The sequence below is a fragment of the Syngnathoides biaculeatus genome, chromosome 6 (genome assembly GCF_019802595.1).
Source record: "Syngnathoides biaculeatus isolate LvHL_M chromosome 6, ASM1980259v1, whole genome shotgun sequence".
NCBI lineage: Eukaryota > Metazoa > Chordata > Actinopteri > Syngnathiformes > Syngnathidae > Syngnathoides > Syngnathoides biaculeatus.
In genome coordinates this window covers 23,928,030-23,950,251 of record NC_084645.1, presented here as the reverse complement: position 1 = coordinate 23,950,251, position 22,222 = coordinate 23,928,030, and the positions used below count along the sequence as shown (strand labels likewise).

At 45.9% G+C, this 22,222-nt stretch overlaps 1 protein-coding gene and 1 long non-coding RNA gene across 8 annotated transcripts in view; one reads left to right on the top strand and one right to left on the bottom strand.

Moving 5' to 3' along the window:
• LOC133502582 (AP-3 complex subunit beta-2) overlaps nucleotides 1–22,222 on the bottom strand; it is a 33,563-nt gene that overhangs the window by 9,105 nt on the left and 2,236 nt on the right. For 2 of the 7 annotated variants that reach the window (XM_061823563.1, XM_061823565.1), the window contains exons 2-20: nucleotides 20,388–20,740; nucleotides 16,059–16,134; nucleotides 15,659–15,733; nucleotides 15,363–15,458; nucleotides 14,116–14,276; nucleotides 13,967–14,033; nucleotides 13,653–13,835; nucleotides 12,358–12,561; nucleotides 11,298–11,395; nucleotides 11,167–11,221; nucleotides 11,013–11,084; nucleotides 9,538–9,600; nucleotides 9,288–9,420; nucleotides 8,889–9,175; nucleotides 7,806–7,992; nucleotides 7,599–7,729; nucleotides 1,123–1,237; nucleotides 723–891; nucleotides 497–662 (exon numbers count right to left, since the gene is read on the bottom strand). In XM_061823563.1, the coding sequence (XP_061679547.1) occupies nucleotides 497–662; nucleotides 723–891; nucleotides 1,123–1,237; nucleotides 7,599–7,729; nucleotides 7,806–7,992; nucleotides 8,889–9,175; nucleotides 9,288–9,420; nucleotides 9,538–9,600; nucleotides 11,013–11,084; nucleotides 11,167–11,221; nucleotides 11,298–11,395; nucleotides 12,358–12,561; nucleotides 13,653–13,835; nucleotides 13,967–14,033; nucleotides 14,116–14,276; nucleotides 15,363–15,458; nucleotides 15,659–15,733; nucleotides 16,059–16,134; nucleotides 20,388–20,698 (2,649 nt within the window). In that variant the 5' untranslated portion in view covers nucleotides 20,699–20,740. The remainder of the gene's footprint in view (nucleotides 1–496; nucleotides 663–722; nucleotides 892–1,122; nucleotides 1,238–7,598; nucleotides 7,730–7,805; nucleotides 7,993–8,888; nucleotides 9,176–9,287; nucleotides 9,421–9,537; nucleotides 9,601–11,012; nucleotides 11,085–11,166; nucleotides 11,222–11,297; nucleotides 11,396–12,357; nucleotides 12,562–13,652; nucleotides 13,836–13,966; nucleotides 14,034–14,115; nucleotides 14,277–15,362; nucleotides 15,459–15,658; nucleotides 15,734–16,058; nucleotides 16,135–20,387; nucleotides 20,741–22,222) is intronic. The other 5 variants (XM_061823566.1, XM_061823570.1, XM_061823568.1 and 2 more) reach the window with 3 other exon arrangements.
• Nucleotides 9,971–12,508, top strand: LOC133502586 (uncharacterized). The gene is made up of 3 exons (XR_009795507.1): nucleotides 9,971–10,379; nucleotides 11,312–11,441; nucleotides 12,379–12,508. It is a non-coding gene; the product is annotated as an uncharacterized LOC133502586 (long non-coding RNA).

The following is a 22,222-nucleotide window of genomic DNA, read 5'->3' as shown; positions in this document are numbered from 1 at the left end:
ATCACTTTTGGCTTTCATATTTCACGAGTGATTAGAAAAAAAAAATCACTCTCAACCAACCAAAGGATAATCCATCCATCCATTTTTTTAGCCACTTATCCTCACAAGGGTCGCAGGATTGCTGGAGCCTATGCCAGCTGTCAATCACACCTAGGGGCAGTTTAGATTGTCCAATTAATGTTGCATGTTTTTGGGACGTCGTAGGAGGAAATTGGAGCGCCCGGAGAAAACCCACGCAGGCGAGAGAACATGCTAACTCCACACAGGCGGGGCCGGGATTGAACCCGGGACCTCAGAACTGTGAGGCCAACGCTTCCCAGCTGAGCCACCGCCCCAAAGGATAATTGCCTAGGAAATTCTTGATAACCAATAATGCACAAATTCGACCCAATTATGGTTACGCGAGGGCTCCGCTGAAGCGATTTCAACAATATCAACTCATAACAAGGCATGAAATATAACAATGCAGGCGCGGATATCAATTAGGCGTCAGTACCTTCTTCTTCTTGCCGACGTCCCGCTCCGACTCCGAGTCTTCAGATTTCGATTGGGTGCTTTCGGAATCGCTTTCGTCGTCTTCGTCAGACTCCGACTCGGAGTCGCTCTTCCGTTGTTTGCTCTTCCTCGCGCGCTTCCTCTCTTCCTCCTCGCTGCTCTCCTCGCTGATACAATTTTTCACGTTAAATGAAGAAAATAAAAAAAATTAAAAAACGCCATCGGACCTTTCACTTTCTTGCACCGGCTTCTTGAACTCTTTCTTCTTCATCTTCTTCTTCTCGTCGTCCTCCTCCTCCTCTTCCTCTGACTCTGAAGCTTCTTCACTCTCTTGGCTCTCGGATGCGGAGCCGTTTTCGGCGCTCCCGCTTTCGGAGCCGCTGGAGGAGTACAACTCTGCGCGGGAAGGGAAACCAAAGTCAAACGGATCGAGAAGGTCAATTCTGCCATTCGTGGCTTCAGAATCAGAATCAGCGGAATCAGAATCTTCGGTGACATCACAGCCTAAAATCATCACTCAAGCCACTCGCCGTGTTCTTTTTTTTCCAATCGCGATGCTTGACATTACGGCGAAAAGGTTGATGCGGATTTGTGAGATGCGTTCGATGACGCTTCAAGCAAACTCACCGCTGTCGGCGGACTCGGTCGGCCCGGACTCGCCCTCAGAGTCGGAGTAGAAGGGCTTCTCCGCTTTCTTCTCCTTCCTCTTCTCCCGGCTGCTGCACTTGGTCCACTCGGGCACCTGCGGAAACCGAAAACAGTCACGCGTGAGGCTGGCGGCGACGGGAGCCCCACCGGGGCGGAGGCGGCGAGCGGCGGCAAGAGCGGGCACGGCCATGTAAGCCTGGGCCTGGGGCGCGATGCGGACGGATGATGCCAGCCTGCCCCCGCCTGTCGAGTCGGGCGACAAAAGTCCACCCTGAGTGTTGGTCGAGATGGATGCAAGCGCCAGGTGGTGACTTCATGGCTTTTTTTTTTGTTTGTTTTTTCAACCAAAGTAGCAGTTCCATTCCGAGAAGTGATATCTTGGAGGAGTGAGAAAATGACAATGAGCAATTTTTATGTGATACAAAAAACTCTGATGTCCATCCGTCCACTCTAGATTGTGTAGCGCTTGTTGTTATTAGGTGACAGGCGGGGGGGACGATACTGATATCAGTACTACTGGAGTATTATCCATTTTCTTTTGCCGCCTATCCTCACGAGGGTCCTGGGGAGTGCTGGAGCCTATCCCAGCTGTCAACGGGCAGGAGGCGGAGTACACCCTGAACTGGTTGCCAGCCAATCGCAGGGCACATCGAGACAAACAGCCGCAGACACAATCACACCTAGGGGCAATTTAGTGTCCATGAGCACAATTGTGTTCTACAATATTTAAAACAATATATAACGTGTGTTTTGGAAATGCAAAAACAACACAAAATGTCTCGGGCGAAGTTAAATTAACTAATTTGAGCTACTGAGAACAAGAGTGGGTGGGCTAACTTCATTTTTGCCTCAAGGGCAGAAAGGCATCGGAATCAGATGAATAGTGGTCCAGATCAAAGTTAAGTTCCAAGTTTGCCATAGAGGGTGCAGTCCTTTATTCGGATTCTGATTCACCTCCCAGACAGGGAAGTCCAGATGGAAGTAAACTAGTGCCACCAGGATTTGAATTTGAAATGCCACAGAAAAAAAAGATTTCAGTTTGAAATGTAAAGTAATCACATTTTTAATAATTGCTAGAATTCGCTGTCTAAAATTCACCATCTGCGACACCAGGCAGGATGACTTCAGGTCAGAACCGAACACCCAGCCAACGGCAGTTCCGCTTTCTTAGTCACGTGACATCACATCCTAAGAACGCGTAACTGGATTGGCTGGGTGTTCGGTTCGGACCTGAAGTAATCCTGCCTGGTGGCACAGACGGTGAACTTCAGACAGCGAATTGTAGCCTGTTGAATTGTTAACATTGAAAGGTTACATACATACAAATACAACGATTAAAAATGTGATCACTTTACATTTCAAATTCAAATCCTGTTTTTTGTGGTGCAGAATTTGGCATCAGGTTCCGAAAGGAACAAATGTTTTAACTCGTGCGCCGTCAACCTTCATGAAATATTGATAAATTCGACGAATGGACTTAGATCACTATTGCACTAAATACATTCTCATCCTACTTTGTCCTTTTTCTGTTTTCAAGAAAAAGGGTGACATTGACCATAATCCAAAGTATGAAAGTGAAAAAGGTAAAGGTAGCGCTGTTGTGGCTAAAAGTGCATGAAATATTACCCAAATCCATAATCATTACATTTGGCAAAAGGTCCAAACTTGAGGAAAACGAACTTTTTTGTTCAAACGAGTATCCAGAAGAAGTAACCATTGCTATGAAAAAAAATATAGCTATAAAGCTACCGGATTTTGTTGCAGTCATGAAAATGGCAAAAATGGATTTATCCCACTCTAATTCTCAGTGACTCAATTATCTATCTCATTGCACCTGTTACGGATCAATACCAATACCAAGGTCGCTATCGCCGTGATTGATATATGTATCGATCCGCCCGTCACTCACAATCAAGCTTCTCCTCTCTAAAAGAATCACTTCTCTAATGGCAGACACGGAGGAACGAGGGGATAGAAGAAAAAGGGTCTGGGGGGGGCTGTGTTGTGTTTTAGGAGGCTGAGAGCTATAAGCACAGCGACTACATCAGGCGAAGGCGTGGCGGGGAAGCGGGGGAAAAGGGGGGGGGTCACTGGGGAGCAGGGGGAGAATGGCGGGGGGCATGGGGGGGGGGGGGTGATCGATAAGCCGCTACAATGCTCCGAGAGGGCGCTAACTGACTCACGCTGGTCAACGTTGTGACTCGCTCGAGCAGCGAAAATACCTGGCAAGACTGGGGGCGAAGGTGGGGGGCGGGGAGGGGGGAAAAAAAAGATGGGGGATGGAGGTGAGACGAGGGGAAAGATTTGAGAGAAGAAAATTCAAATTAAAGAAAAAATGATAAACATCAGAAGACATAAAGCACAGGAAGGTTTTAGGGTCTAGAAGTTGGGGGGGGGGGGGAAGAATTGTCACAGCAGTTAAGATACAAAGACACAAATGAAGCGCAAATGTCCTCTGGTGCCCCCGCCCCACGAGAAAGATTCAGTACACTGGAACCTACAAAGTTGGGGGGGGGGAAAAAACAAAGATTCTGGGGGTGGTGGTGTCCAACATCTGGCCCGTGGGCCATTAACCATCTTTCAGAAAATACTGATAGATTGGAGAGATGGACTTAGACCACTACTGGACTGAACCTTTTTTTTATTCCAGTTTGTTTGTTTCTTCTTTTTTTTTTTTTTTTCAGGCAACCTGCATGATACCGATTCTATACATTTATATTCTGTTAGATTCTAATCATGGAATATCAAATACCAAGATATTGAGATTAATTTAAACTGAAATTGTTTTGGCACAATTTATAAAAAAAATCTGTCCATCATTTGCCCATCTACTTTCATTTGGCAACCCATTTTTTTTTTTAACTCAGTCTTGAAAAAAAAAAAATCTCTTTTGAATGGTTTTGGGACAATTTGTGAAAAAAAATGAGCATCATTTGTTTTTCCATTTTCAGCCGGAAACCCAGAATCATTTTTTTAAAAATCTGTCTTGTAAAAAAAAAAATTAAAAAAATCAGATTTTTCACATTTGAATTTTTGTCTCAGATCAAAATGGAAAACCGGGCGACAGGACAGAATTTTATGTTATTATTTATTCATTGGGTTTATGTAACCTGGAGGTTTGTTAATAAGCATTAATTAAGATACCTGTCATCTGCAATTGATCCGGAGTGATTTGAATACATGGCTGTTAGCTTCTTTTTACACTATTAATAAAGGTTTTATGATGTTGAAAGTTTTACCTTGTAACAGATACATTTCTATAATTTCCGAAGGAGGGGGGGAATGAACAAAAGCATCCAAAACACCAATAAAATGACATTTGATGACCTAGCAGGACATTGCCAGATTTCAAATTGGCGATCCACAGACTGCTCAGTCGCTCACACAAACTTGACAAGAATGTTTTTTTTTTTAAAGAAAACAGAAGGAGGGGAAAGACGTCACATGGCAAGACGGAAAAAAAAAAAAACACTTCACTCCATTGAGACCAAATTCAAAATTCACATCACAAATTTCATCCAAACAAAAAAGTGGAGGAAATATTAAAAGTGCTTTGTCAACTTTATAATCCCTACATTGTGATTCCATCTGGACTTCTTGATTTCCTGTTTTATTTTGACAGCACTTCCTTGTGTCCTACAGTACAAGTGCATCTCAATAAACTAAAGAAGGGTAGGACAGCCCATTTATTTCAGTAGTGCAATTCAAAAATGTAATGTCAGATTTTCTTGTACAGAAACTCTTAAAAAACTGATAACACTTTTCAGAATACCCGATTCCTGAATATCTACTCTCTATGTTAATATATGGCTCGTCTTAACCTTATTGTGGACTTTACGACAATTTTGGATTTCCAAAATGGAAAAACTTCACCAGTTTATTCGTGTATTACGACAGTATTAGAACAAAAGCTTCTGCGAGAAAGCAATATAAAAAGGTTGGAAAAGCGTACTGAAACATCTGAAATTTATTTGGGATTCATCAGAGGCATTTAATTACCGTAATTCCTGGCCTACAGAGCGCACCTGGTTATAAGTCTCAGTACACAGAAAGAGTTTAACGCTAGCGCGGTGTTAATAAATATATTTCTGAAATTATTTTATTGAATAAAGTATTTAAACTATACATATATTTCTACTATGCAGTTTATTGTCAGGAAAAGCTAAAAAAATGCTTTAAAAAGCCCAAATTTTTAGGCTTGGAATGCATTATTTCTTTTTCCATTCATTGTAATGAGAAATGTCGATTCGGTTTTCGAACAATTCACTTTTCGAATCGTTTTCTGTAACGGATTGTTGTCGAGAACAGAGGCATCATTGTATTTACCGTGGTGTAGACTGTTTATTGTCACTCGAGATAGAAAATGTGATGATCATCAATTTATCAGAAGAAATATCTGGAAATATTTGTGAAGTGAATGTACACAACACTGAATATGAGTTTCGCTTTTTGAACTGAACTACCGCGATTAACAACTTCGATGATATTCTAATTCACTGAGATTCAGATGTACGACCGTTCCAAGATGGGTTTTTCATTATTTGCTGATAGGGCCCACTCGGCTGGCCATTTACTGGAATTCTTTATGATCGGGCACTTGGTATTCTGTTCGTAATCGTGCAATTTAGAGTCCATCTTCGGAACGGCGTGAAAGAGGGACAGTACGGTTGAAGCAAAAAGGCACACAACAAGCGCACTCCTAAACTCAACCTCTCGCCAGTCTCCCAGCAGGCCGGTTCTCCCCTCGCCGGAGGTTATGAATTCCTCTGTCTGCGGATGTGGGGCGAGAGAACCTGTCAGAAGGCGTCTTCCTTGATTTTGGATAATGTGCCCCCCCTTCCCCGCAATTTAAAGAAGAGCTGCTAGTTTGAGAACATCTCGAAAACTAAAAGTGAGGGAGTGAAAAGCTGTCAAAATGTTTCAATAACAACAAACATGGCAACATGGATCAAAGCTCGACCACGCTCCTTGAATTCAAAATCAAGCGGTCATTTCCCCCCCGCCCTTTGGATTAACGTCTTGATTGTGACCAAAAGGAAACGGTGCTCAAGTTTTGATTTGTGGACATATGAGGAGCCAATGGCACATGTTTAGAACTCGGGATTTAAGTCGAGCAAGTATACCGTAATTCCCGGCCTACGGAACGTACCTGGTGATAAGCCTCGGTACACAGGAACGCGGCGGTGCTAACGGTAACGTGGCGGCGCTAACGCTAGCACGGTGGTGCTAACGCTAGCGTGGCGGCTGTGAAAAAAGTCGGACCTTGTAGTCTGGGAATTACGGTTTACAGGTACTTACTGATGATAATTTACATAGTGAATTTGGACTTTTTTGCCTGTAAGATGCAGTTTAATCATCATACAGGTATCGTACCGTCATTTCTCGAGTATAATGCATCCTGAAATATAATTCGCACCCCCAATGTTGACCGGAAAAAAAAAAAAAAAAAAAAAATCAGGAAAACCCTTCTACCAATGTACAACGCGCACCACTAATTTGCAGCTATCTGAATGCTCAAAATATTAAGAATGATCTATTTATATTTTGCTAGGTTTGTATTTGTATCGACAGACTTCAGAGTTCAGGTTGGTGGCGCACATTACCGTAATTTATATAAATGTGTAACATAAGCCATCAAATATGATATCGAAATGCATTTGTATACCTTTTTTTTAACCACTCTATGTACCTGTATACGACTATACAATGTGATTGTATTTTTTAATTTTTCATCCATACCTAAAGATAATGCGCTCTCTTGACTTTTTGAAAATATTTTTGGAAAAAATTGTGCATTATTTTTGAGAAATTACAGTATGTAAAATAAAACCATTAAATATTTTATTAATTGTAAGAAATTCTGTTTACCACAATAGTAATATTAATTAAGCTACATCTGCACCCATAAATAAAAAGTGCGATCCGTGGAACCTCCAAAGTCAAATGACGCAAAAGTGGCTACATTCAACCAAATGTCTGGAAAAATATGCACAAACTGTTGATTCTTAAAATTCTATTTAATTTTGTTATTAAAGTATGTTTTTAAAAAGGGGAAAAACTGGAGTCCTATTTTTCTAATTGTATAAAACATTTTTTTTGGTAGTTTGAGTTTTTGGAGTTATGCGCATAGTCATGGAAGGAATTGAACTACAAGGCAACACGGTATTTCCAATGGGGCATTAAAAAAAAAAAAAAATTAAAAATTGTTTGACTTTGACGGTTCCACTGTACAAAAAATTTTGTGACACATGGAAGTGTATCAGCTTGGGAGAAAAAGCAGGTCATGTGCTATTGGCTCAGCAGGGCAGGGAGCGAATGAGCTGCCGCGGAGAGCGAGCGAACGGCGTGACCGTCGGGAGCCGCGCTCGCTCCCCTCCCGACTCGGGCGGGAGCCGCACTCGCTCCCCCGGCGACCGGCTGCGACTGGGTACGTTACTGAATGCCACTGCACGCACAGACTCCTTCACCTCCACGTTGCGCACGGAGGGGTCCGGGGCGGCTTCCGGCCAGTCGGGCAGCTCCTGGTAGCCGCCGGCTTTGGCGTTCAGCAGGTGCGACAGCGAGCCCAGCTGGAAGTGGTCTCGATCTGGACAAGGGGGACTGCGGATGAGCCACACATCAGAAGCCTCTTCGCTCTTAACGGTCCATGCCCGCCTCCGTACCTTTGAACGGAGACTCCAGGACGGGCGCGGGCTTCAGGGCCAGGAAGAGTTTTTTGGCGTACTTGCTGAGGGCTCCGCTCTTCTCGGTGGGCACGATGAGCTGGCGGATGAAGCGTGCCCGGTCGCGGATGTCGTAGTTCTGGTCGTACTTGGCCAGGTTGAGGACGTACTGCGTCAACAGTTTGGTCTGCGTGAGGCAGGAATGAGGAGAGTAAAAAATAAGTAAAATAAAAATCCAAGGTAAGATTCTCACCAACCTTTAGTAACAGCAAATAACTGTCACCACACTGAAAAATTGTATATAGTAAATAAAAAAGCAAATAAGCTGTAGGAATATTTCAATAATAACTAACATTGAATATATGTACTACAAACTATGATCCCAAAACAATTTAATACCAATACTCTTGAAAATAACTGTCTTACAGAAATAGAATAAAAAAAAAAACAAACATGCAGCGAACACTCTTCTGTGACTCCACTAACAAATCAGACTAAACGTAGCTCCTCCCACACATACAATGCTCGTCTCTCAGGCGAGATATATCACTCCAACATAGTTCCTGTCACGAACCTCCTGTGCAGGGGCGGACCCAAATGCAGGACTTCGAGGCAGAGGCATAATGTTCAATGTGGTTTATTCCTGAAACTGGGTCATACACGGTGTAGCAGTCCGACAAGGCAGAGGCACAGAAATGCTACGCTAGGCGGGATCCGAAAGACATGCAGCAAGGTCCGATGACTATGGGGCAAACTAACAACTCAACAGGACAGGATCAAACAAAAGGGCACAGAATCGCTGTGACTAGGGTTACTCCAACTTACGTGTAGAAGCGGAGAATCCAACAGGCAGTGAATGCAACTCGCTAACACAAACCAACGAACTGGCAAACGGCAGGGCCAAAAACTCCAACTTAAATGCCGGTCTAAGTACAGTCTGAATGTGAAACAAGTGTGACTGGTGACAGGTGTCACCGCCCAGAGCAGTGGCCTGGCCACGCCCCTCTTGGCAGGGTCATTCCAGCGCATTAACTTTCCGCCGACTGTTTTTTTTTTTTAAGCGCCGTAGCGCCATTGTGGTACCTGTTTGGAGTTGGTGAGGTAGAGCTTGGCGGCCAGGTTGAGTATCTGCAGCTTGACAATGTCCTCCTCATTGGTGAAGGACTTGGCCATCTTCCTCAGGACGTCCGGGGCGATCTTGGGCACGTGCTCGCAGTACTCGCCGATCAGCCACAGGATGCTGGCCCGCGCCATCGGCACCTGGATGTTGTCCGTCAGTTTGGCCATGTGCTTGATGATGTCGCTGTGCTTCTCGGGCTGCATCTGCAGCAGCTTCTTGATGACCACCACCGACTCGGCCACCACCAACTCTGCGAGCGAGAACGCACGGGTCGATACGCCGCCACTCACGCGCCCTGCGTCGTTCCCGTGGCGACTCGGGCTCCGCCGCCTACGCCGGGCATCGCGCTTGAACCCGCTCACCGTCTCTGTTGGACAGCAGCTGCACAAGGCCGTTCAGACACGTGTCCCTCACTTCTCCGATGTTGGTGGCGCAGCGGCCGATGGCTTGGATGGTGGCGGCCACAAAGTCTTTATCCACGCTTTTAATGTACGTCTGCCCAGGGCGGGGGAAAAACAAACAACCAAAAAAACCCAACAACAACAACCCACTCGTTGAGTACGTTTGTAGTTCTCAATGTTGAGCTTTTCGAATGGAGTGTAAAGTTTGTACCTGAAACTCTCTGAGAATGGTGGAGATGTTGGTCTCATTGGCAAGATTGGTGAGAACCTCCAGCTGCAGAGCAAATAAGTAAATAAATCAAGAAATCACATGTAAATTATAGAATTGACATCGTAAATGATAACACACATAACTTGTAAAAAGTATCTGTCTCATTCTACGTTTTTAAAAGGTCTAATCCAGAGGACCTATATTTTATTTATATATCACGCAAACTTAGCTAATTTTTCATTAAGAAAATATTTTAAAAATTCGCAACACAACAGAAATTATATAAAATTAGCGCCAAAGTGCACTTTTTTTTTTTTTTTTTTCATAAAAGAGGCTCTGTTGAAGCTGCTGCCGTGTGACAACCCCAGTAAACAATGGCTTCCAACATAGACAATCGTACACCTGAGTGGGATCTAGAGATGATAGACAGCAGTGATGAAGAAGTTTTTATGGAATGCGTAAATGCTACTGGCTTCCTGTGCGTGGATAAGAGATCACAAGGGATTCCGAAGCAGTATTTAATGAGCTCCGAGGACATGGAACACAGTGAGCGGCTACACATAGACTAGAACGTAGATAAGGGACCCAACGCATAACACCTCGGAGGGGTGTATGCCCCTACTGGGCATAGTGACAAACAACCAATAATCTACAGATTGCTCTGTGGACGAGACAGGAACTGAAGAGGAGGAATTTTCTTATTCTTCCCGTGTTCAAAAAACATCCCATGCAGGCGTAATTCAACCATATATGTTCCAACCGGTGCGACGTCGAATGCAACACAAGGACGGGATTTGTCGAGACCTGACGAAGTTGACGTGGAACGTCCAAAACACAGACTGGTAGGTACCTCAAGAAATCTACGTGCGCCTTGTTGACGAAATAATCAAATTCAAACACGTTTAAACATCTGATGCTGCTTGCACACAACAGCGAGTCGTTTGTTGTTGTTGTACTAGCGACTGCGTCGGCGTATGACAAATATCGAAACCTTCGTTATCGTTTAAAGATTTAGCCCGTATTCTAAATAATGCACCTAACACTTGAGAGCACACACCGCCGTAGTCGAATTTCAGCAAGACCTCAGCGTCAACAGTACACTAACTTTTGTCTTCACAAACGTGGCCCATAACCTGCCTATGTGTCTCATCTTTCGGTCATTCATGCAAGCTGACTCCGTCGGCGTTTAACGCAGAACAGCCGTATGCAACACACTTCCTCACCGACTTTGCTCGCTATTTCACTCTCTGGCTAAATGTTGTCTTGACGTGACGTCACATTCCGGAAAGTTACGGAACTTGCCGAATCTAAGTGACATTTCCAGGCTGACTTTGACGCTAATTTATTTCATTGCTGTTGTCTTGAGATTTTTTTTAATGAAATTTTAGCTACATTTGTATGAAACACAGATAAAATACATTTCCTCTGGATTAGACCTTTAAGAAAAATATATGCGGTATATCAGGGAAAATAACCTTGAGGATTTTGATTTGTGTCGGGTCGGTGGAGCGGATGTAGAAACTCTTCAGGTACGGTTCAAACATCCCCTGTGAGAAATTACACAGGGAGACATTTAGATTCTAACATTCATTCCTTAACACTCGCAAAAAATGTCTAAACCCGACTCACCCTCCTCTTGATGGTCATCGTGGCCACATTTTGCAGAACTACGTACTGGACTTCACTGGAATAAAACCAAATCAGGTTCAAAGGTGGAGAAAATGAGGAACGTCCCGACTTTGAAACGCGTTCAGGCTCACCTGTGACTCCGCAGGAGACGCACCAGAGCCTTGGCGATCACCCCGACCTCCGCTTTGGGGGCGAGATGAAAGTAGAGCTGAGCCACGGCCATCACCACCTGCAGCGCACCGATGAAAAGATAATGAAGAGTTTGGCTACAAAAGGTAGGGCAACACATGTAGACAAGCAATAACATAAACACTCAATTGGATGTCTTTTGCGCATACAAGCGACCTAAGTTACAAGTTTTCCAAATTACAAGCTGTCACTTGACCGATTTGTTTCTTTGGGTTTTGAGTCAAAATTTGCGTGACGAGCCAACTTGAGATACGGCGTCGGTTGAGTGAAGTGGAATAAAAACTGGAGCAATTAAGGTGCTCTCATGGCCTCGCATGTTGGCAAGCACGTGTTTGCGTATGACCCAAAAAATGCTTTAGATTTATGCTTAAATGTAGTGCATTTTCTTTATCCATTCACCCATCCACACAATTTGTAAGCCCCTTATCCTCATGAGGGTCACGGGAGTGCTGGAGCCTATCCCAGCTCTCATCGGGCAGGAGGCGGGGTCCACCCCGAACTGGTTGCAGGGCAGAACATTTCCGTTATCCGTCCATCCATTTTCTTTGTTGCTTATCCTCACGAGGGTCGTGGGGAGTGCTCGAGGCTATCCCAGCTGAAATTTACTGACAATGTTCTACCCCTTTGCAACCTTATTCCTGAATAGTGAGCACGGATATTCAGGGGAGCTGTTTTAATACTTCCCCCGATACCCCTAAAGTGCCGCACTTTTGGCGGCCGGGAGAAGACGGGACGAGCCTTCTGCCGCCTCATAACGATGTGCGCCGCCGCCAAAATGACCGATTCCGGTTAATTGCCCCACTTCCCTTTGAGCAAGCGTCCTCATCCCAGAGCCATGACGCTGAAGGGCACTCCACCCCGGTTGCTTACATGAAAGGTCGGACTGAGGTCGAGCTACGTTGAATAATGAGCGCTAATGACGTCCCCCACTTATACTCGAGTAAAGATGCAGGAGGGTTTTTTTTTTTTTTTGGGGGGGGGGGGGGGGGGGGGGATACTAACAGCTGCGTTGCGGCTCTGCAGGAGGGGCTTGGTGTTCCTCAGCAGCAGCCGGTGGTCCGGATCCATCACGTACGGCTTCCTCTTGGCCAAGGCGGCGGCCTCGGCCTTCTTCTGCCTGTCCTCCTCGTCTTCCTCGTCGGCGTCGTTGCCGTCGGAGCCGTAGAAGGTCTTGTCGCCCCCTCCGCCCTCCTCCAGCAGGGACTCCTACGTCAAAAAGTGGATATACGTGAAAAAATGATCACGCGACGAAACTGATTTTGTATCAGTTGTACTTTTAAAAATAGAGCATTATATTTATTTAACCATTTTTCTTTTTTTGGTTCCTCAAAACAGGGTTTGCAAACTATGGCCCAGGGGCTGATTATGGCCCACAGTCTCTCTTTTTACTGCCCGATGCATATTCAAAAACATTTGACACAGCCCATGCCTACGACAAAATACTACAACTAGTCCTGCTGCTTGTCTGGAGCTTTTCTAGAAGCAAAACACATAGCAAATCCATCCATCCATTTTGTTCGCCACTTATCCTCACAAGGGTCACAGGGAGTGCTGGAGCCTATCCCAGCTGTCAACGGGCAAGGGGTGGGCGGTACACCCTGAAGTGGTCGCCAGCCAATCGCAGGGCACATCGAGACAAACAGCCGCACTTGCAATCACACCTATGGGCAATTTAGAGTGTCCAATTAATGTTGCACGTTTTCGGGATGTGGGAGGAAACCGGAGTGCCCGGAGAAAACCCACGGAGGCACGGGGAGAAAGTGGGAACTCCAAACAGGTGGGTCCGGGATCGAACCCGGGACCTCAGAACCGTTAGGCCAACATTTTCCCAGCTGAACCACCGTGCCGCCTCAAATAAAATCGATTGTTCGCTTTGTTCTGTACTCAGCGGGTAGGCCAGTCCGTACAGATTGTTGCAGTTTTGGTTCTACGAGATGGGATTTTACTGCTCATCGGTACTGGGGCGGCTCTATTCTGGTGGCCTACCTTGAAAAATTCTTGACTTTTTGCTTGAGCACCTAGCTGTTTAAAAAAAAAAATAAATACAAATAACATAAACAATATAAAAACATCCGCAGGATTATCTTTTATTCGTTTTAGAGTGTTACTGTACAGCAAGTTAGCCCTCGCCAGGGACTTATTGTCGTGGTTCAGATGTTAAAAATCAGTACCCCAGTTTAGAATTGATTGGAACGGCACAAAAAAGCGATTGGAAAAATATGTGGCTGTTATTGCTTAAAAAAAAATTACAATTACTGTGTATGTGTGGCTTAAAGCCGGTCCGGAGCGTGACTCACATTGATGTTAGGGTTGAGGAACTGCGTCCTGGCGTAGCGCGTCAGCATGTTGATGATCACCACCTGGCCCCACTCCTCCACGTCGATCAGGAGGTTGCAGAGCTTCCTGTAGTTCTTGTGGATCAGGTCGATCCGCTCGGGGCAGACCTCCTCGAAGGCCATCACCACGCTGCCTGCCACAAGCTGGGACGGGACATCTTCACGTCACGCGGGTGCGCGTTCAAGATCCATTCATGGAGATGTTTGCTAACGGTTAGCGAGTGGCGCTAGCTTGGAAGGCGCAAATTGGGGAAATTCTTGGGGGGGGGACTCACTGTGGTTTTGTCCGCTAGGAGTTTCTCAATGACTTCAATGAGCTGGTCCTTCTGTTCTGGATCCAGACTGAGGACACACACAAGCCAGACGCGATTTGGTCTCGAGAGTCTTGACTTTCCTGCCGTGGGCCCGTCGTGACGACGCGTACCTGTACAGCTTCGGAATGGCGTGGGCCGCCGTCTTCCGGACGTAAGGAGACATGTCGGAGGCGGCCTCTTTGATGGCCAGCATCATGATGGGAACGATGATGGTGACCCGGATGCTGGAGAGGACTCGCAACGCGCTGGCGCGAATCAGCTGGTTGGGATCCTGGGGAAGTGGAGAGCGGAGAGAAAGTTCTGCGCAGGCCTCGATGGACGTACGGCACCGGGCAGGGAAAAAAATAGGATAATATCTTTATACACGATCGAAGTTTAGATTGTTAGTGTTATGGATTCAAATGTAAATTATCGTCGAAGCTGTATTTTGCGTCTGAAAGTGGTCGGTTTCTCCCATCTGGCGCAAAATACAACATAAAACAGGCAAAAACGTAAAAAATGACGAAGAAGAGGAAGATGACTAAGAACATGCCAGCAGCAGCAAAATTTCTGTATTTTTTTCATCTTTGTCTAGTATATATTTTTTTCGTATTCATTTCTTTTTGTTTAGCATTGCATTGTTTTCTAAATGTGTTTTACATCTCTTTTTGCCTTTTCTCTGATATTTATTTTTATTTTTCGCCTTGTTTTACTTTGGTTTTCATATTTTGGATGCATCATCTAATATCAGTTGTGTTTCATAACATTTTTGCTGGATATTGCTTTACTCATGTGTTTTGTATTTTTTTCATCTATTTTAGAAGGGATGGAGTTTGTTATATTTGTGGTATTTTAATCTAATAAAATTTTTTACATCTATCATCTGATATTTTGTGTATTTTAAAATATTTGCATCTTCTTTCTCCCTAGTTATTGTCTAGCACGTATGATTTTTTTTCATCTGTATAGAGGGATTGATATATATTTGTATCATATTTGTTTTATTTACATTTAATTTTAGGGGCCCAATATTTTTATATTTTTTACGTAATATTTTGTACTTTTTTCATTGTGGCTCATATTTTATTTGTTTCAGACAGTTGACATGAAAGTTCAACGAGGAAAATCTTTTAAATTACTTCAACACATGCACACAGCGCGGAATATTTATTTTAAAACCTTATAAAGATCATACGTTATGATTTGTGCACTGTAATAGCAGTAAATTGATGGTATGCACTATACATAGGTAGAATTGTTTTCCTGATGTTTTTTAGATCAATTTTGGGGGTTGCGTATTATATTTAAAAGCATATTGTAATGGAGTTAGTAGCAGTATAGTACCAGAAGCGGAACAAATCAAGCTCGCGTTTTGCACCTTCAAGCCTCGCTGGAAGGTGGAGATGGAGAGCAGCGCGAGGTCCTGCTGCTCCTCGGCGTAGCGTACGAGGTAAACGTAGACCAGTTTCTTCACCTGTGAGCCGAGGAGGAGACAAAAGAAAAGATTGCGGTGACGAAAGAAAGCCAAGACGAGGAGAAGAAGATTCCTATTTTCTTCAAGTGGGATAAATCCAAACCACAGGAGGCAGAACAAATACGATAAGCGCGGAGCTAGTGCAGAAATTACACAAAAGAGGAGCAAGGGGGGGGGGGGGGGAGGTGGGTGATACATACCTCAATATTTTTACAAGCCACATTTTTCACCACTGCAGGGAAGAGATCTGACGCATTTTTCCCCCTAGCGATCATCTGGGGGACACACACAGAAGCCCCGAGTCAAGATTTCACACAGAGTGAATTGAGATTTTTACAATACATCCTTCTCCTCTCATGCTTTGCAAAGTCGCGGCATTATGAATATTTAACAGCCGACTGCGTCGTCACTGTGCCAGTTTATGCTCCAAAACACTTTTCGTGAGCGTCTTAAAAGTTCCGGGAGATTAACTGCAGCAAAGCGAGCAGCGAGGCTTTCGTGCCAGTTTCCAATTATTTAAAATCGCCCTGTTTTTTTTTTTTTTCAGGAGCGTCGCGAAGGCTCGTCGCAAAAACAAGCGCAGAGACGATGATTACTTACGGCCACGATGCGTTTCATGGCCTCCAGCTTCAGCGAGTCTTTGTTGCTGTCCAGCATCTCCTTCAGGTCGTCGTGTCTGCCACGAAGGAAAAACGAGGTTAGTTTGCTTGACGTGAGTTGATTCATCCCCGGCTACACGATACGGTACGTGCACCGGATCGCCCGAGAGCGACACCTTGGCCGCACACAAGACGTCTTGCTCAAGAGCTGACCTTGTGGCGCTGAGTTACGAGCGTTTAGTGTTTTACGGCCAGCTGTCAAACTTCTGCGCCATTCGCCGCCCGCACACGATGACAAAAATAAATAAATGAATTTCCTCGTGATTTTGTGTCTTTCATCTGTCTAACGCACTGAAGTTCAATTCAGTTCAGTTGTATTTAACTTTTAAATACAGTACAACATCCATCCATCCATCCATTTTCTTAGCCGCTTATCCCTACAAGGGTCGCGGGAGTGTTGGAGCCTATCCCAGCTGTCAACGGGCACACCCTGAACTGGTTGCCAGCCAATCGCGGGGCACATCGAGACAAACAGCCGCACTCACAATCACACCTAGGGGCAATTTAGAGTGTCCATGTTTTTGGGATGTGGGAGGAAACTGGAGTGCCCGGAGAAAACCCACACAAGCACGGGGAGAACTCCACACAGAATCAAACCCAGGACCTTAGAAATGTGAGAACAACGCTTTCCAGCTGATCCATTGTGCCGCCCATTTAATCATCCATCCATCCGTTGTCTTTGCCGCTTATCCTCATGAGGGTCGCGGGGAGTGCTGGAGCCTATCCCAGCTGTCAACGCAGGAGGCGGAGTACACCCTCAACCGGTCACCAGTCAATCATAGGACACGTCAAGAAAAACACCCGCACTCACACCTACGGGCAATTTAGAGTGTCATCGTAGAGGAAACCGGAGTGCCTGGAGAAAACCCACGCAAGCACGGGGAGGACATGCAAACACCAAACAGGCGGGCCCGGGATCGAACACGGGACCGCAGAACTGTGAGGACAATGCCTTACCAGCTGATCCACCGTGTTGCCACAGTACAACATAGCGGGATTTAATCATTTAGTCGTATGTATTTTCCCAAAATTTAGATGAAATATTTTTTCAAAATCACATTTAGACAAGGAGTCACTGATGGCGTAGTGGTACACACGCCTGCATTCAATTCCCGCTCAGTGATGGTGTCGATATCTGCCCTGCGACTGACTGCTGACCAGTTCAGGGTGTAGTCTGCCTTTGCCCGAAGCTAGCTGAGATAGGATCCAGCTTTCCTGCAACCCTTGTGAGGATAAGTGGCTTAGATAATGACATGACATTATTGTATAGCACTTCATATTGTTTCAAGTAATCCATCCATCCATTTTCTTAGCCGCTTATCCTCACCAGGATGATGACATGACATCATTGTGTTACGCAGTTCAGGGTGTACCCTGCCTTCTGCCCGTTCCACAGCTGGGATAAGCTCCAGCGCTCCCTGCAATCCTTGTGAGGATAAGTGTCGAAGAAAATGCATGCATTTAGACATTACATTTGAACTGAGCCATTATTTAAATACTGTTTTGTTTACAGCGCATAGAAAATCAGAAAGTTGACTGAAAATACAGTTCAAAACTCAAAATGAACAAACGTCAGCTTTTGTATCGCGGTTCACAAAATCTCCAGGACAAGACATCTAGAAAGGAGCCCAGGAAATGCTTAGCACGCCCCCAAAACGACCCCTTCAAACCAAAATGGTGGACTTTCTCAGTCTTTTCGGTTAGAGGGTTCTTTTCAATCATCTCATCAGAATCAGAAACAGAAGGGACAGCATAGCAACAAGAACAAGACATTTCTGTTTATAGAAATTATTTCTTATAAGAGGCGCAAGATGTGAAATGATTGCCATGCCGACCAAATGTCACCCGCCTCCATGAAACTGACTTCCAAGGCCCGATTTCCACATAAAATCTAACACTGTACGTCACCCGCAACTTTTAAAAGCAATCCAGGACTGCAATCACGCACGAATTACGCCGTTAAAGCCCCACAAGACTCATTCCGTGGCTTTCCACAAAGCAGTTTCCATGGCAACCAGATGTGCAGAAGTGCAAATGATTTTCAAACACCAAACATCCGTGGATGTGGAGGGGGGAAAGAACGACCATCGTAGCCACCCAAATAAATTAACCTCATTTACATAACGGCTCGTGCTAATTACTTTACAACCACCGCAAAGCTTCCTACAGTCGGGTAAACGGGTTGGAATGCAAAACATGATTGCAATCGCAGTGACATCTATGGACCGTGTTCTGTACGGTGGTTGCGGACCCGGAACGACGAGCGGAGAATGTATTCCTGATCCTGGAACATTCCGGTAGAATAACACATCGGAGCGGAGGGGGGAGGGGGGGGGCGGTGACGCAATCGCATGGAAAAGCCGGGATTGTCATCAATGAAGGCCTTCGCTTCACGCGGAGACACGTGGACATGCGAACGTGTAACCGGTGGTAACCTGGTTCTGGTTTCTCCTCATCTGGGGAATCCCCTCGTCCTGTGCTCCCGCCAGTATGAATTTCAAGATTTGCGGCCATCGGACGAGCCAAACCCAGCAAGGCGAACGCAGTTCTCATCCAAGACCGGATTCTTTTTGTAATCTTTTACCTGGGTGGCCATTTCGCCGCTCCAAAGCCAAAGTCCAAAGTCAGTTCGTTGCTTGAAGGACGGGATACCCAAAAACACGTGGAGCCCTCGGTCCGCTTCGAGCTGAAGACGTCGATGCAGAATTGTACAAACGATTGGTCGACTAGTCCTAAAATAATACGGAGAGATCGCGACGTGATATTCTACAACTCAAGTAGGGTACAACTCAAGGGTAGTACAACAACTCAAGAGTCCAGGACCAAAACCAGTCGGACAAGACAAGGTTGGAGTCGGCCCAGCAAGAACCTGCTGCGTGTTTCCAAGAGGTCGACACAACCACTTCGACTACAGGTTCAAACTCAAGGTCCGGGGGCCAGATCCGGTCTGCCGCCTGATTTTATATGGCCCCCGAAAGCAGATTATGAGTATGAACTTCCATGTTTTTTGTGAAAATCTGAACTAAAATTTCAAATGGACATATCATAAATGATCATGTTGATATACTGCAAGTATTTTTATGTGCCCAAACATCAGCAATAGTTCAATAACCCCTTACCCTTGATTTCTGATTGGCTTGATGAGTTCCACACTCCTGACCTGCAAGGAGTCCAGTCTCAGGAGCGGCGTGCCATCCCACAACGGTGTGTGACCAACCTGTCGTATATTTTGGCCACAATTCCATCCATCCATTTTCTTAGCCGCTTATCCTCACAAGGGTCACGTGGAACTGCTGTCAATGGGCAGGAGGCGGGGTACACCCTGTACTGGTCGCCAGCCAATCACAGGGCACATAGAGACAAACAGCCACACTCACAATCACACCTACGGGCAATTTAGACTGTCCATGTTTTTGGGATGCGGGAGGAAACCGGAGTGCCCGGAGAAAGCCCACGCGGGAATGGGGAGAACATGCAAACTCCACACAGGTGGGGCCGGGATCGAACGCAGGTCCTCAGAACTGTGAGGCCAACGCTTTACCAGCTGACCCACCGCACCGCCGCCACAATTCCAAAATGTTTTTTTTTTTTCTTTTGATTTTGGGTAACACGAATCCCGCCTCGCGGAAAATGACACCAAGATCAGGTTCCCGCCCGGAGGGCCGGCAATAATCCGACACCGACCGACTCTTGCGTCTTTAATTTTGGATCTACAAAAAAAAAAAAAAAAAAAAAAGCTCTGAATAATTTAACCACCGTAGGACCCTGGGTCTCTGGTTACCTGAAAAAAATTACCTCCCCACTCGGAAGGCCTGCACGAAAGTAGGACGAGGCTACACGGCAGAAAAACTGAAAATAAGGGAAACCTTTGCATATTTGCATAATTTGGATGAAACGTTCAAATTTTCTCAATTTACGATGTATTCATATAAGGCAAGGGCACCTTAATTGCATTGCTTTGCCGATATATATGGATATCATGCAAAACGTCCAAGCTAACATATCATTTTTGCGCATTATTAATGAATCAAGCAGCTCTTAACTGAATAATAATAATTATTAAAATAATAACTTGAAAAAAAAAAAAAAAAAAAACATGGCAGTTTTCAACGTTTGCATGGTTTGGGGTTGGTCCCTATATACGGCATACAGTAAATCATAGTGGAAAAGAACACCCCAAATGGACTAAATATGGAATTCAACCGAGATTTTTAGGTCAAAGTTGAACGGCGTCCGTCCGGCCCAGTTGGGATTGCCGTGGCGATCCTACCGCAAAGGTTGACTTTGGGAACTCCCGTTACCGCCGCCGCCTTCCTCCGGCGGCGCTCGCTCCTCCTGATCTCTCCCTCTCTCACCGCCGCCGCCACCTCCTCCTCCTCCTCCTCCGCCGCCGCCGCCGCTCCCCGATCGGAGGTGGCGCAGCTCGTCGGGCCTCAGGGCGCTGTACCAGGTCTGCTGCCCGCCGTCGGGGGTCAACACGGGGCTCTTGTCCTCCTCGTGGCCCTGCACCTGACTCTGCACAGTCTTCACCATGTTGACCGCGTTCACGGGCAGCTGCAGCAGCTTCTGCATGGCGGTCATCTTTCGCTTCGGCTATTTCTTCGACAAACTCCGCGGGGTCCTCTGCGAAGCGGTCAAGCGTTAAAGGCCGTCGTTCCCGAAACAGCTAGAACATCACAAGTACTGTTTTCCGCTCCCCCGTGCGGAGATCTGACGCAACAAGCTTCTCCAGAAGCGCTCCGCTTCCCCGCAAAGAAAGACGTCTCCGTGGTGACTGGGGAGGGGTGGGGGGCGGGGGGGGGGGGGGGGGGACGCGGTAATCCGGATCTGATTACCGGGGGATCCTTTCCGCCGCTGCGTCTGGCCGGGCTGCCATCGGCGCTCTGTCAAAAAGAAGCTCGTCACAGAGGGGCGCCGTGTCGGTGCCGACCCCTCCCTCCGTTCACGTGCTCGCCGTTGCAGAGCCGGCCTCTCCCTGTCGCTCGGTCTTTGCGCGCGCACGCACGCCCATCGAGAGGCGCTCTCGTGATGACACATCCCTACATTAGCCGACCCCCCCCCGCTTCCCCCAACCACCAGCATCCTTTCCATCTTCTGAACCATTTCGCTAATTATAACTGTCGCAGCTTTTTTAACGCCGGTTTTCTTCACCTAACATGAGACAGCATTTTTAGCAGTCACGTGACTCCGCACCCCCACCACCCCCCACACTTCCTCCTCACCCACCAACAATCGGCATGAAAACGAGTCCAACGATAACGTGCCGAAGATCAATTGAATTTTGCTGTAAATATCATTTTCCAAGGAGATAGTAAACATTTTTTAGCTTCAGATGTCTTAACGGGGGCTGCGCATATTAAAATACGATGAGTTTTACCATTATTGTGTCAACCAATCAAGTAAATTGATTATATTCCACAATTAAATGTACATATGAGGGGCAGGTCAAGCGAAAGAGAACACATCAAAAGTCTATAAATGAGCTCATACACAGCAATAACTGGTAGAAAGGTCAGAGGTCAGAACGGGTTTCCCTTGTTGTCACAATGCATCAAACGCTGACTGGAACTAAACCGAGGTGCTAAATCCTGCGTGGATCACGTCGACTGGAACCTCTACGGTCACTCTATCTGCCCAGGGTCAGAGTTCACAGTCACAGCTTCTGACATCTAAAAAGGAATGAGCTCCCTCTACTGGTGAGAAGAATACAGGTCACTTCAAAGAGGAAAGTTCCCAAAACTGGGCACAACTCAACCATCTATCAGTTTTTCTGTACTGCGTGTCTTCGTCAGGGGCAGCAGGGTACACGGAGGCAAAAAAAAAACACCCTTCGCACTCATTTACATCAGCGGACAAAGTCTTCGATTGACAAAACAGTTTTTGGGAACATGGAGGAAGACAGAGTTCCTGGGAGAAAAATTGTGCAGGTACAGGGAGAAACACGTCAAACTCGGCACGATGAGAAAGCTTCTCAAAATGTTGAGTGTTTTTTTTTTTTTTTTTTCTCCACGCAATAGTTCGGAAAAAGGTGAACCTTGTCCCGTCCTTGCCGGGGAACATCTGAGCCTTTCGTGGACGTTCCTTCTAACCAATCACGACATTCAA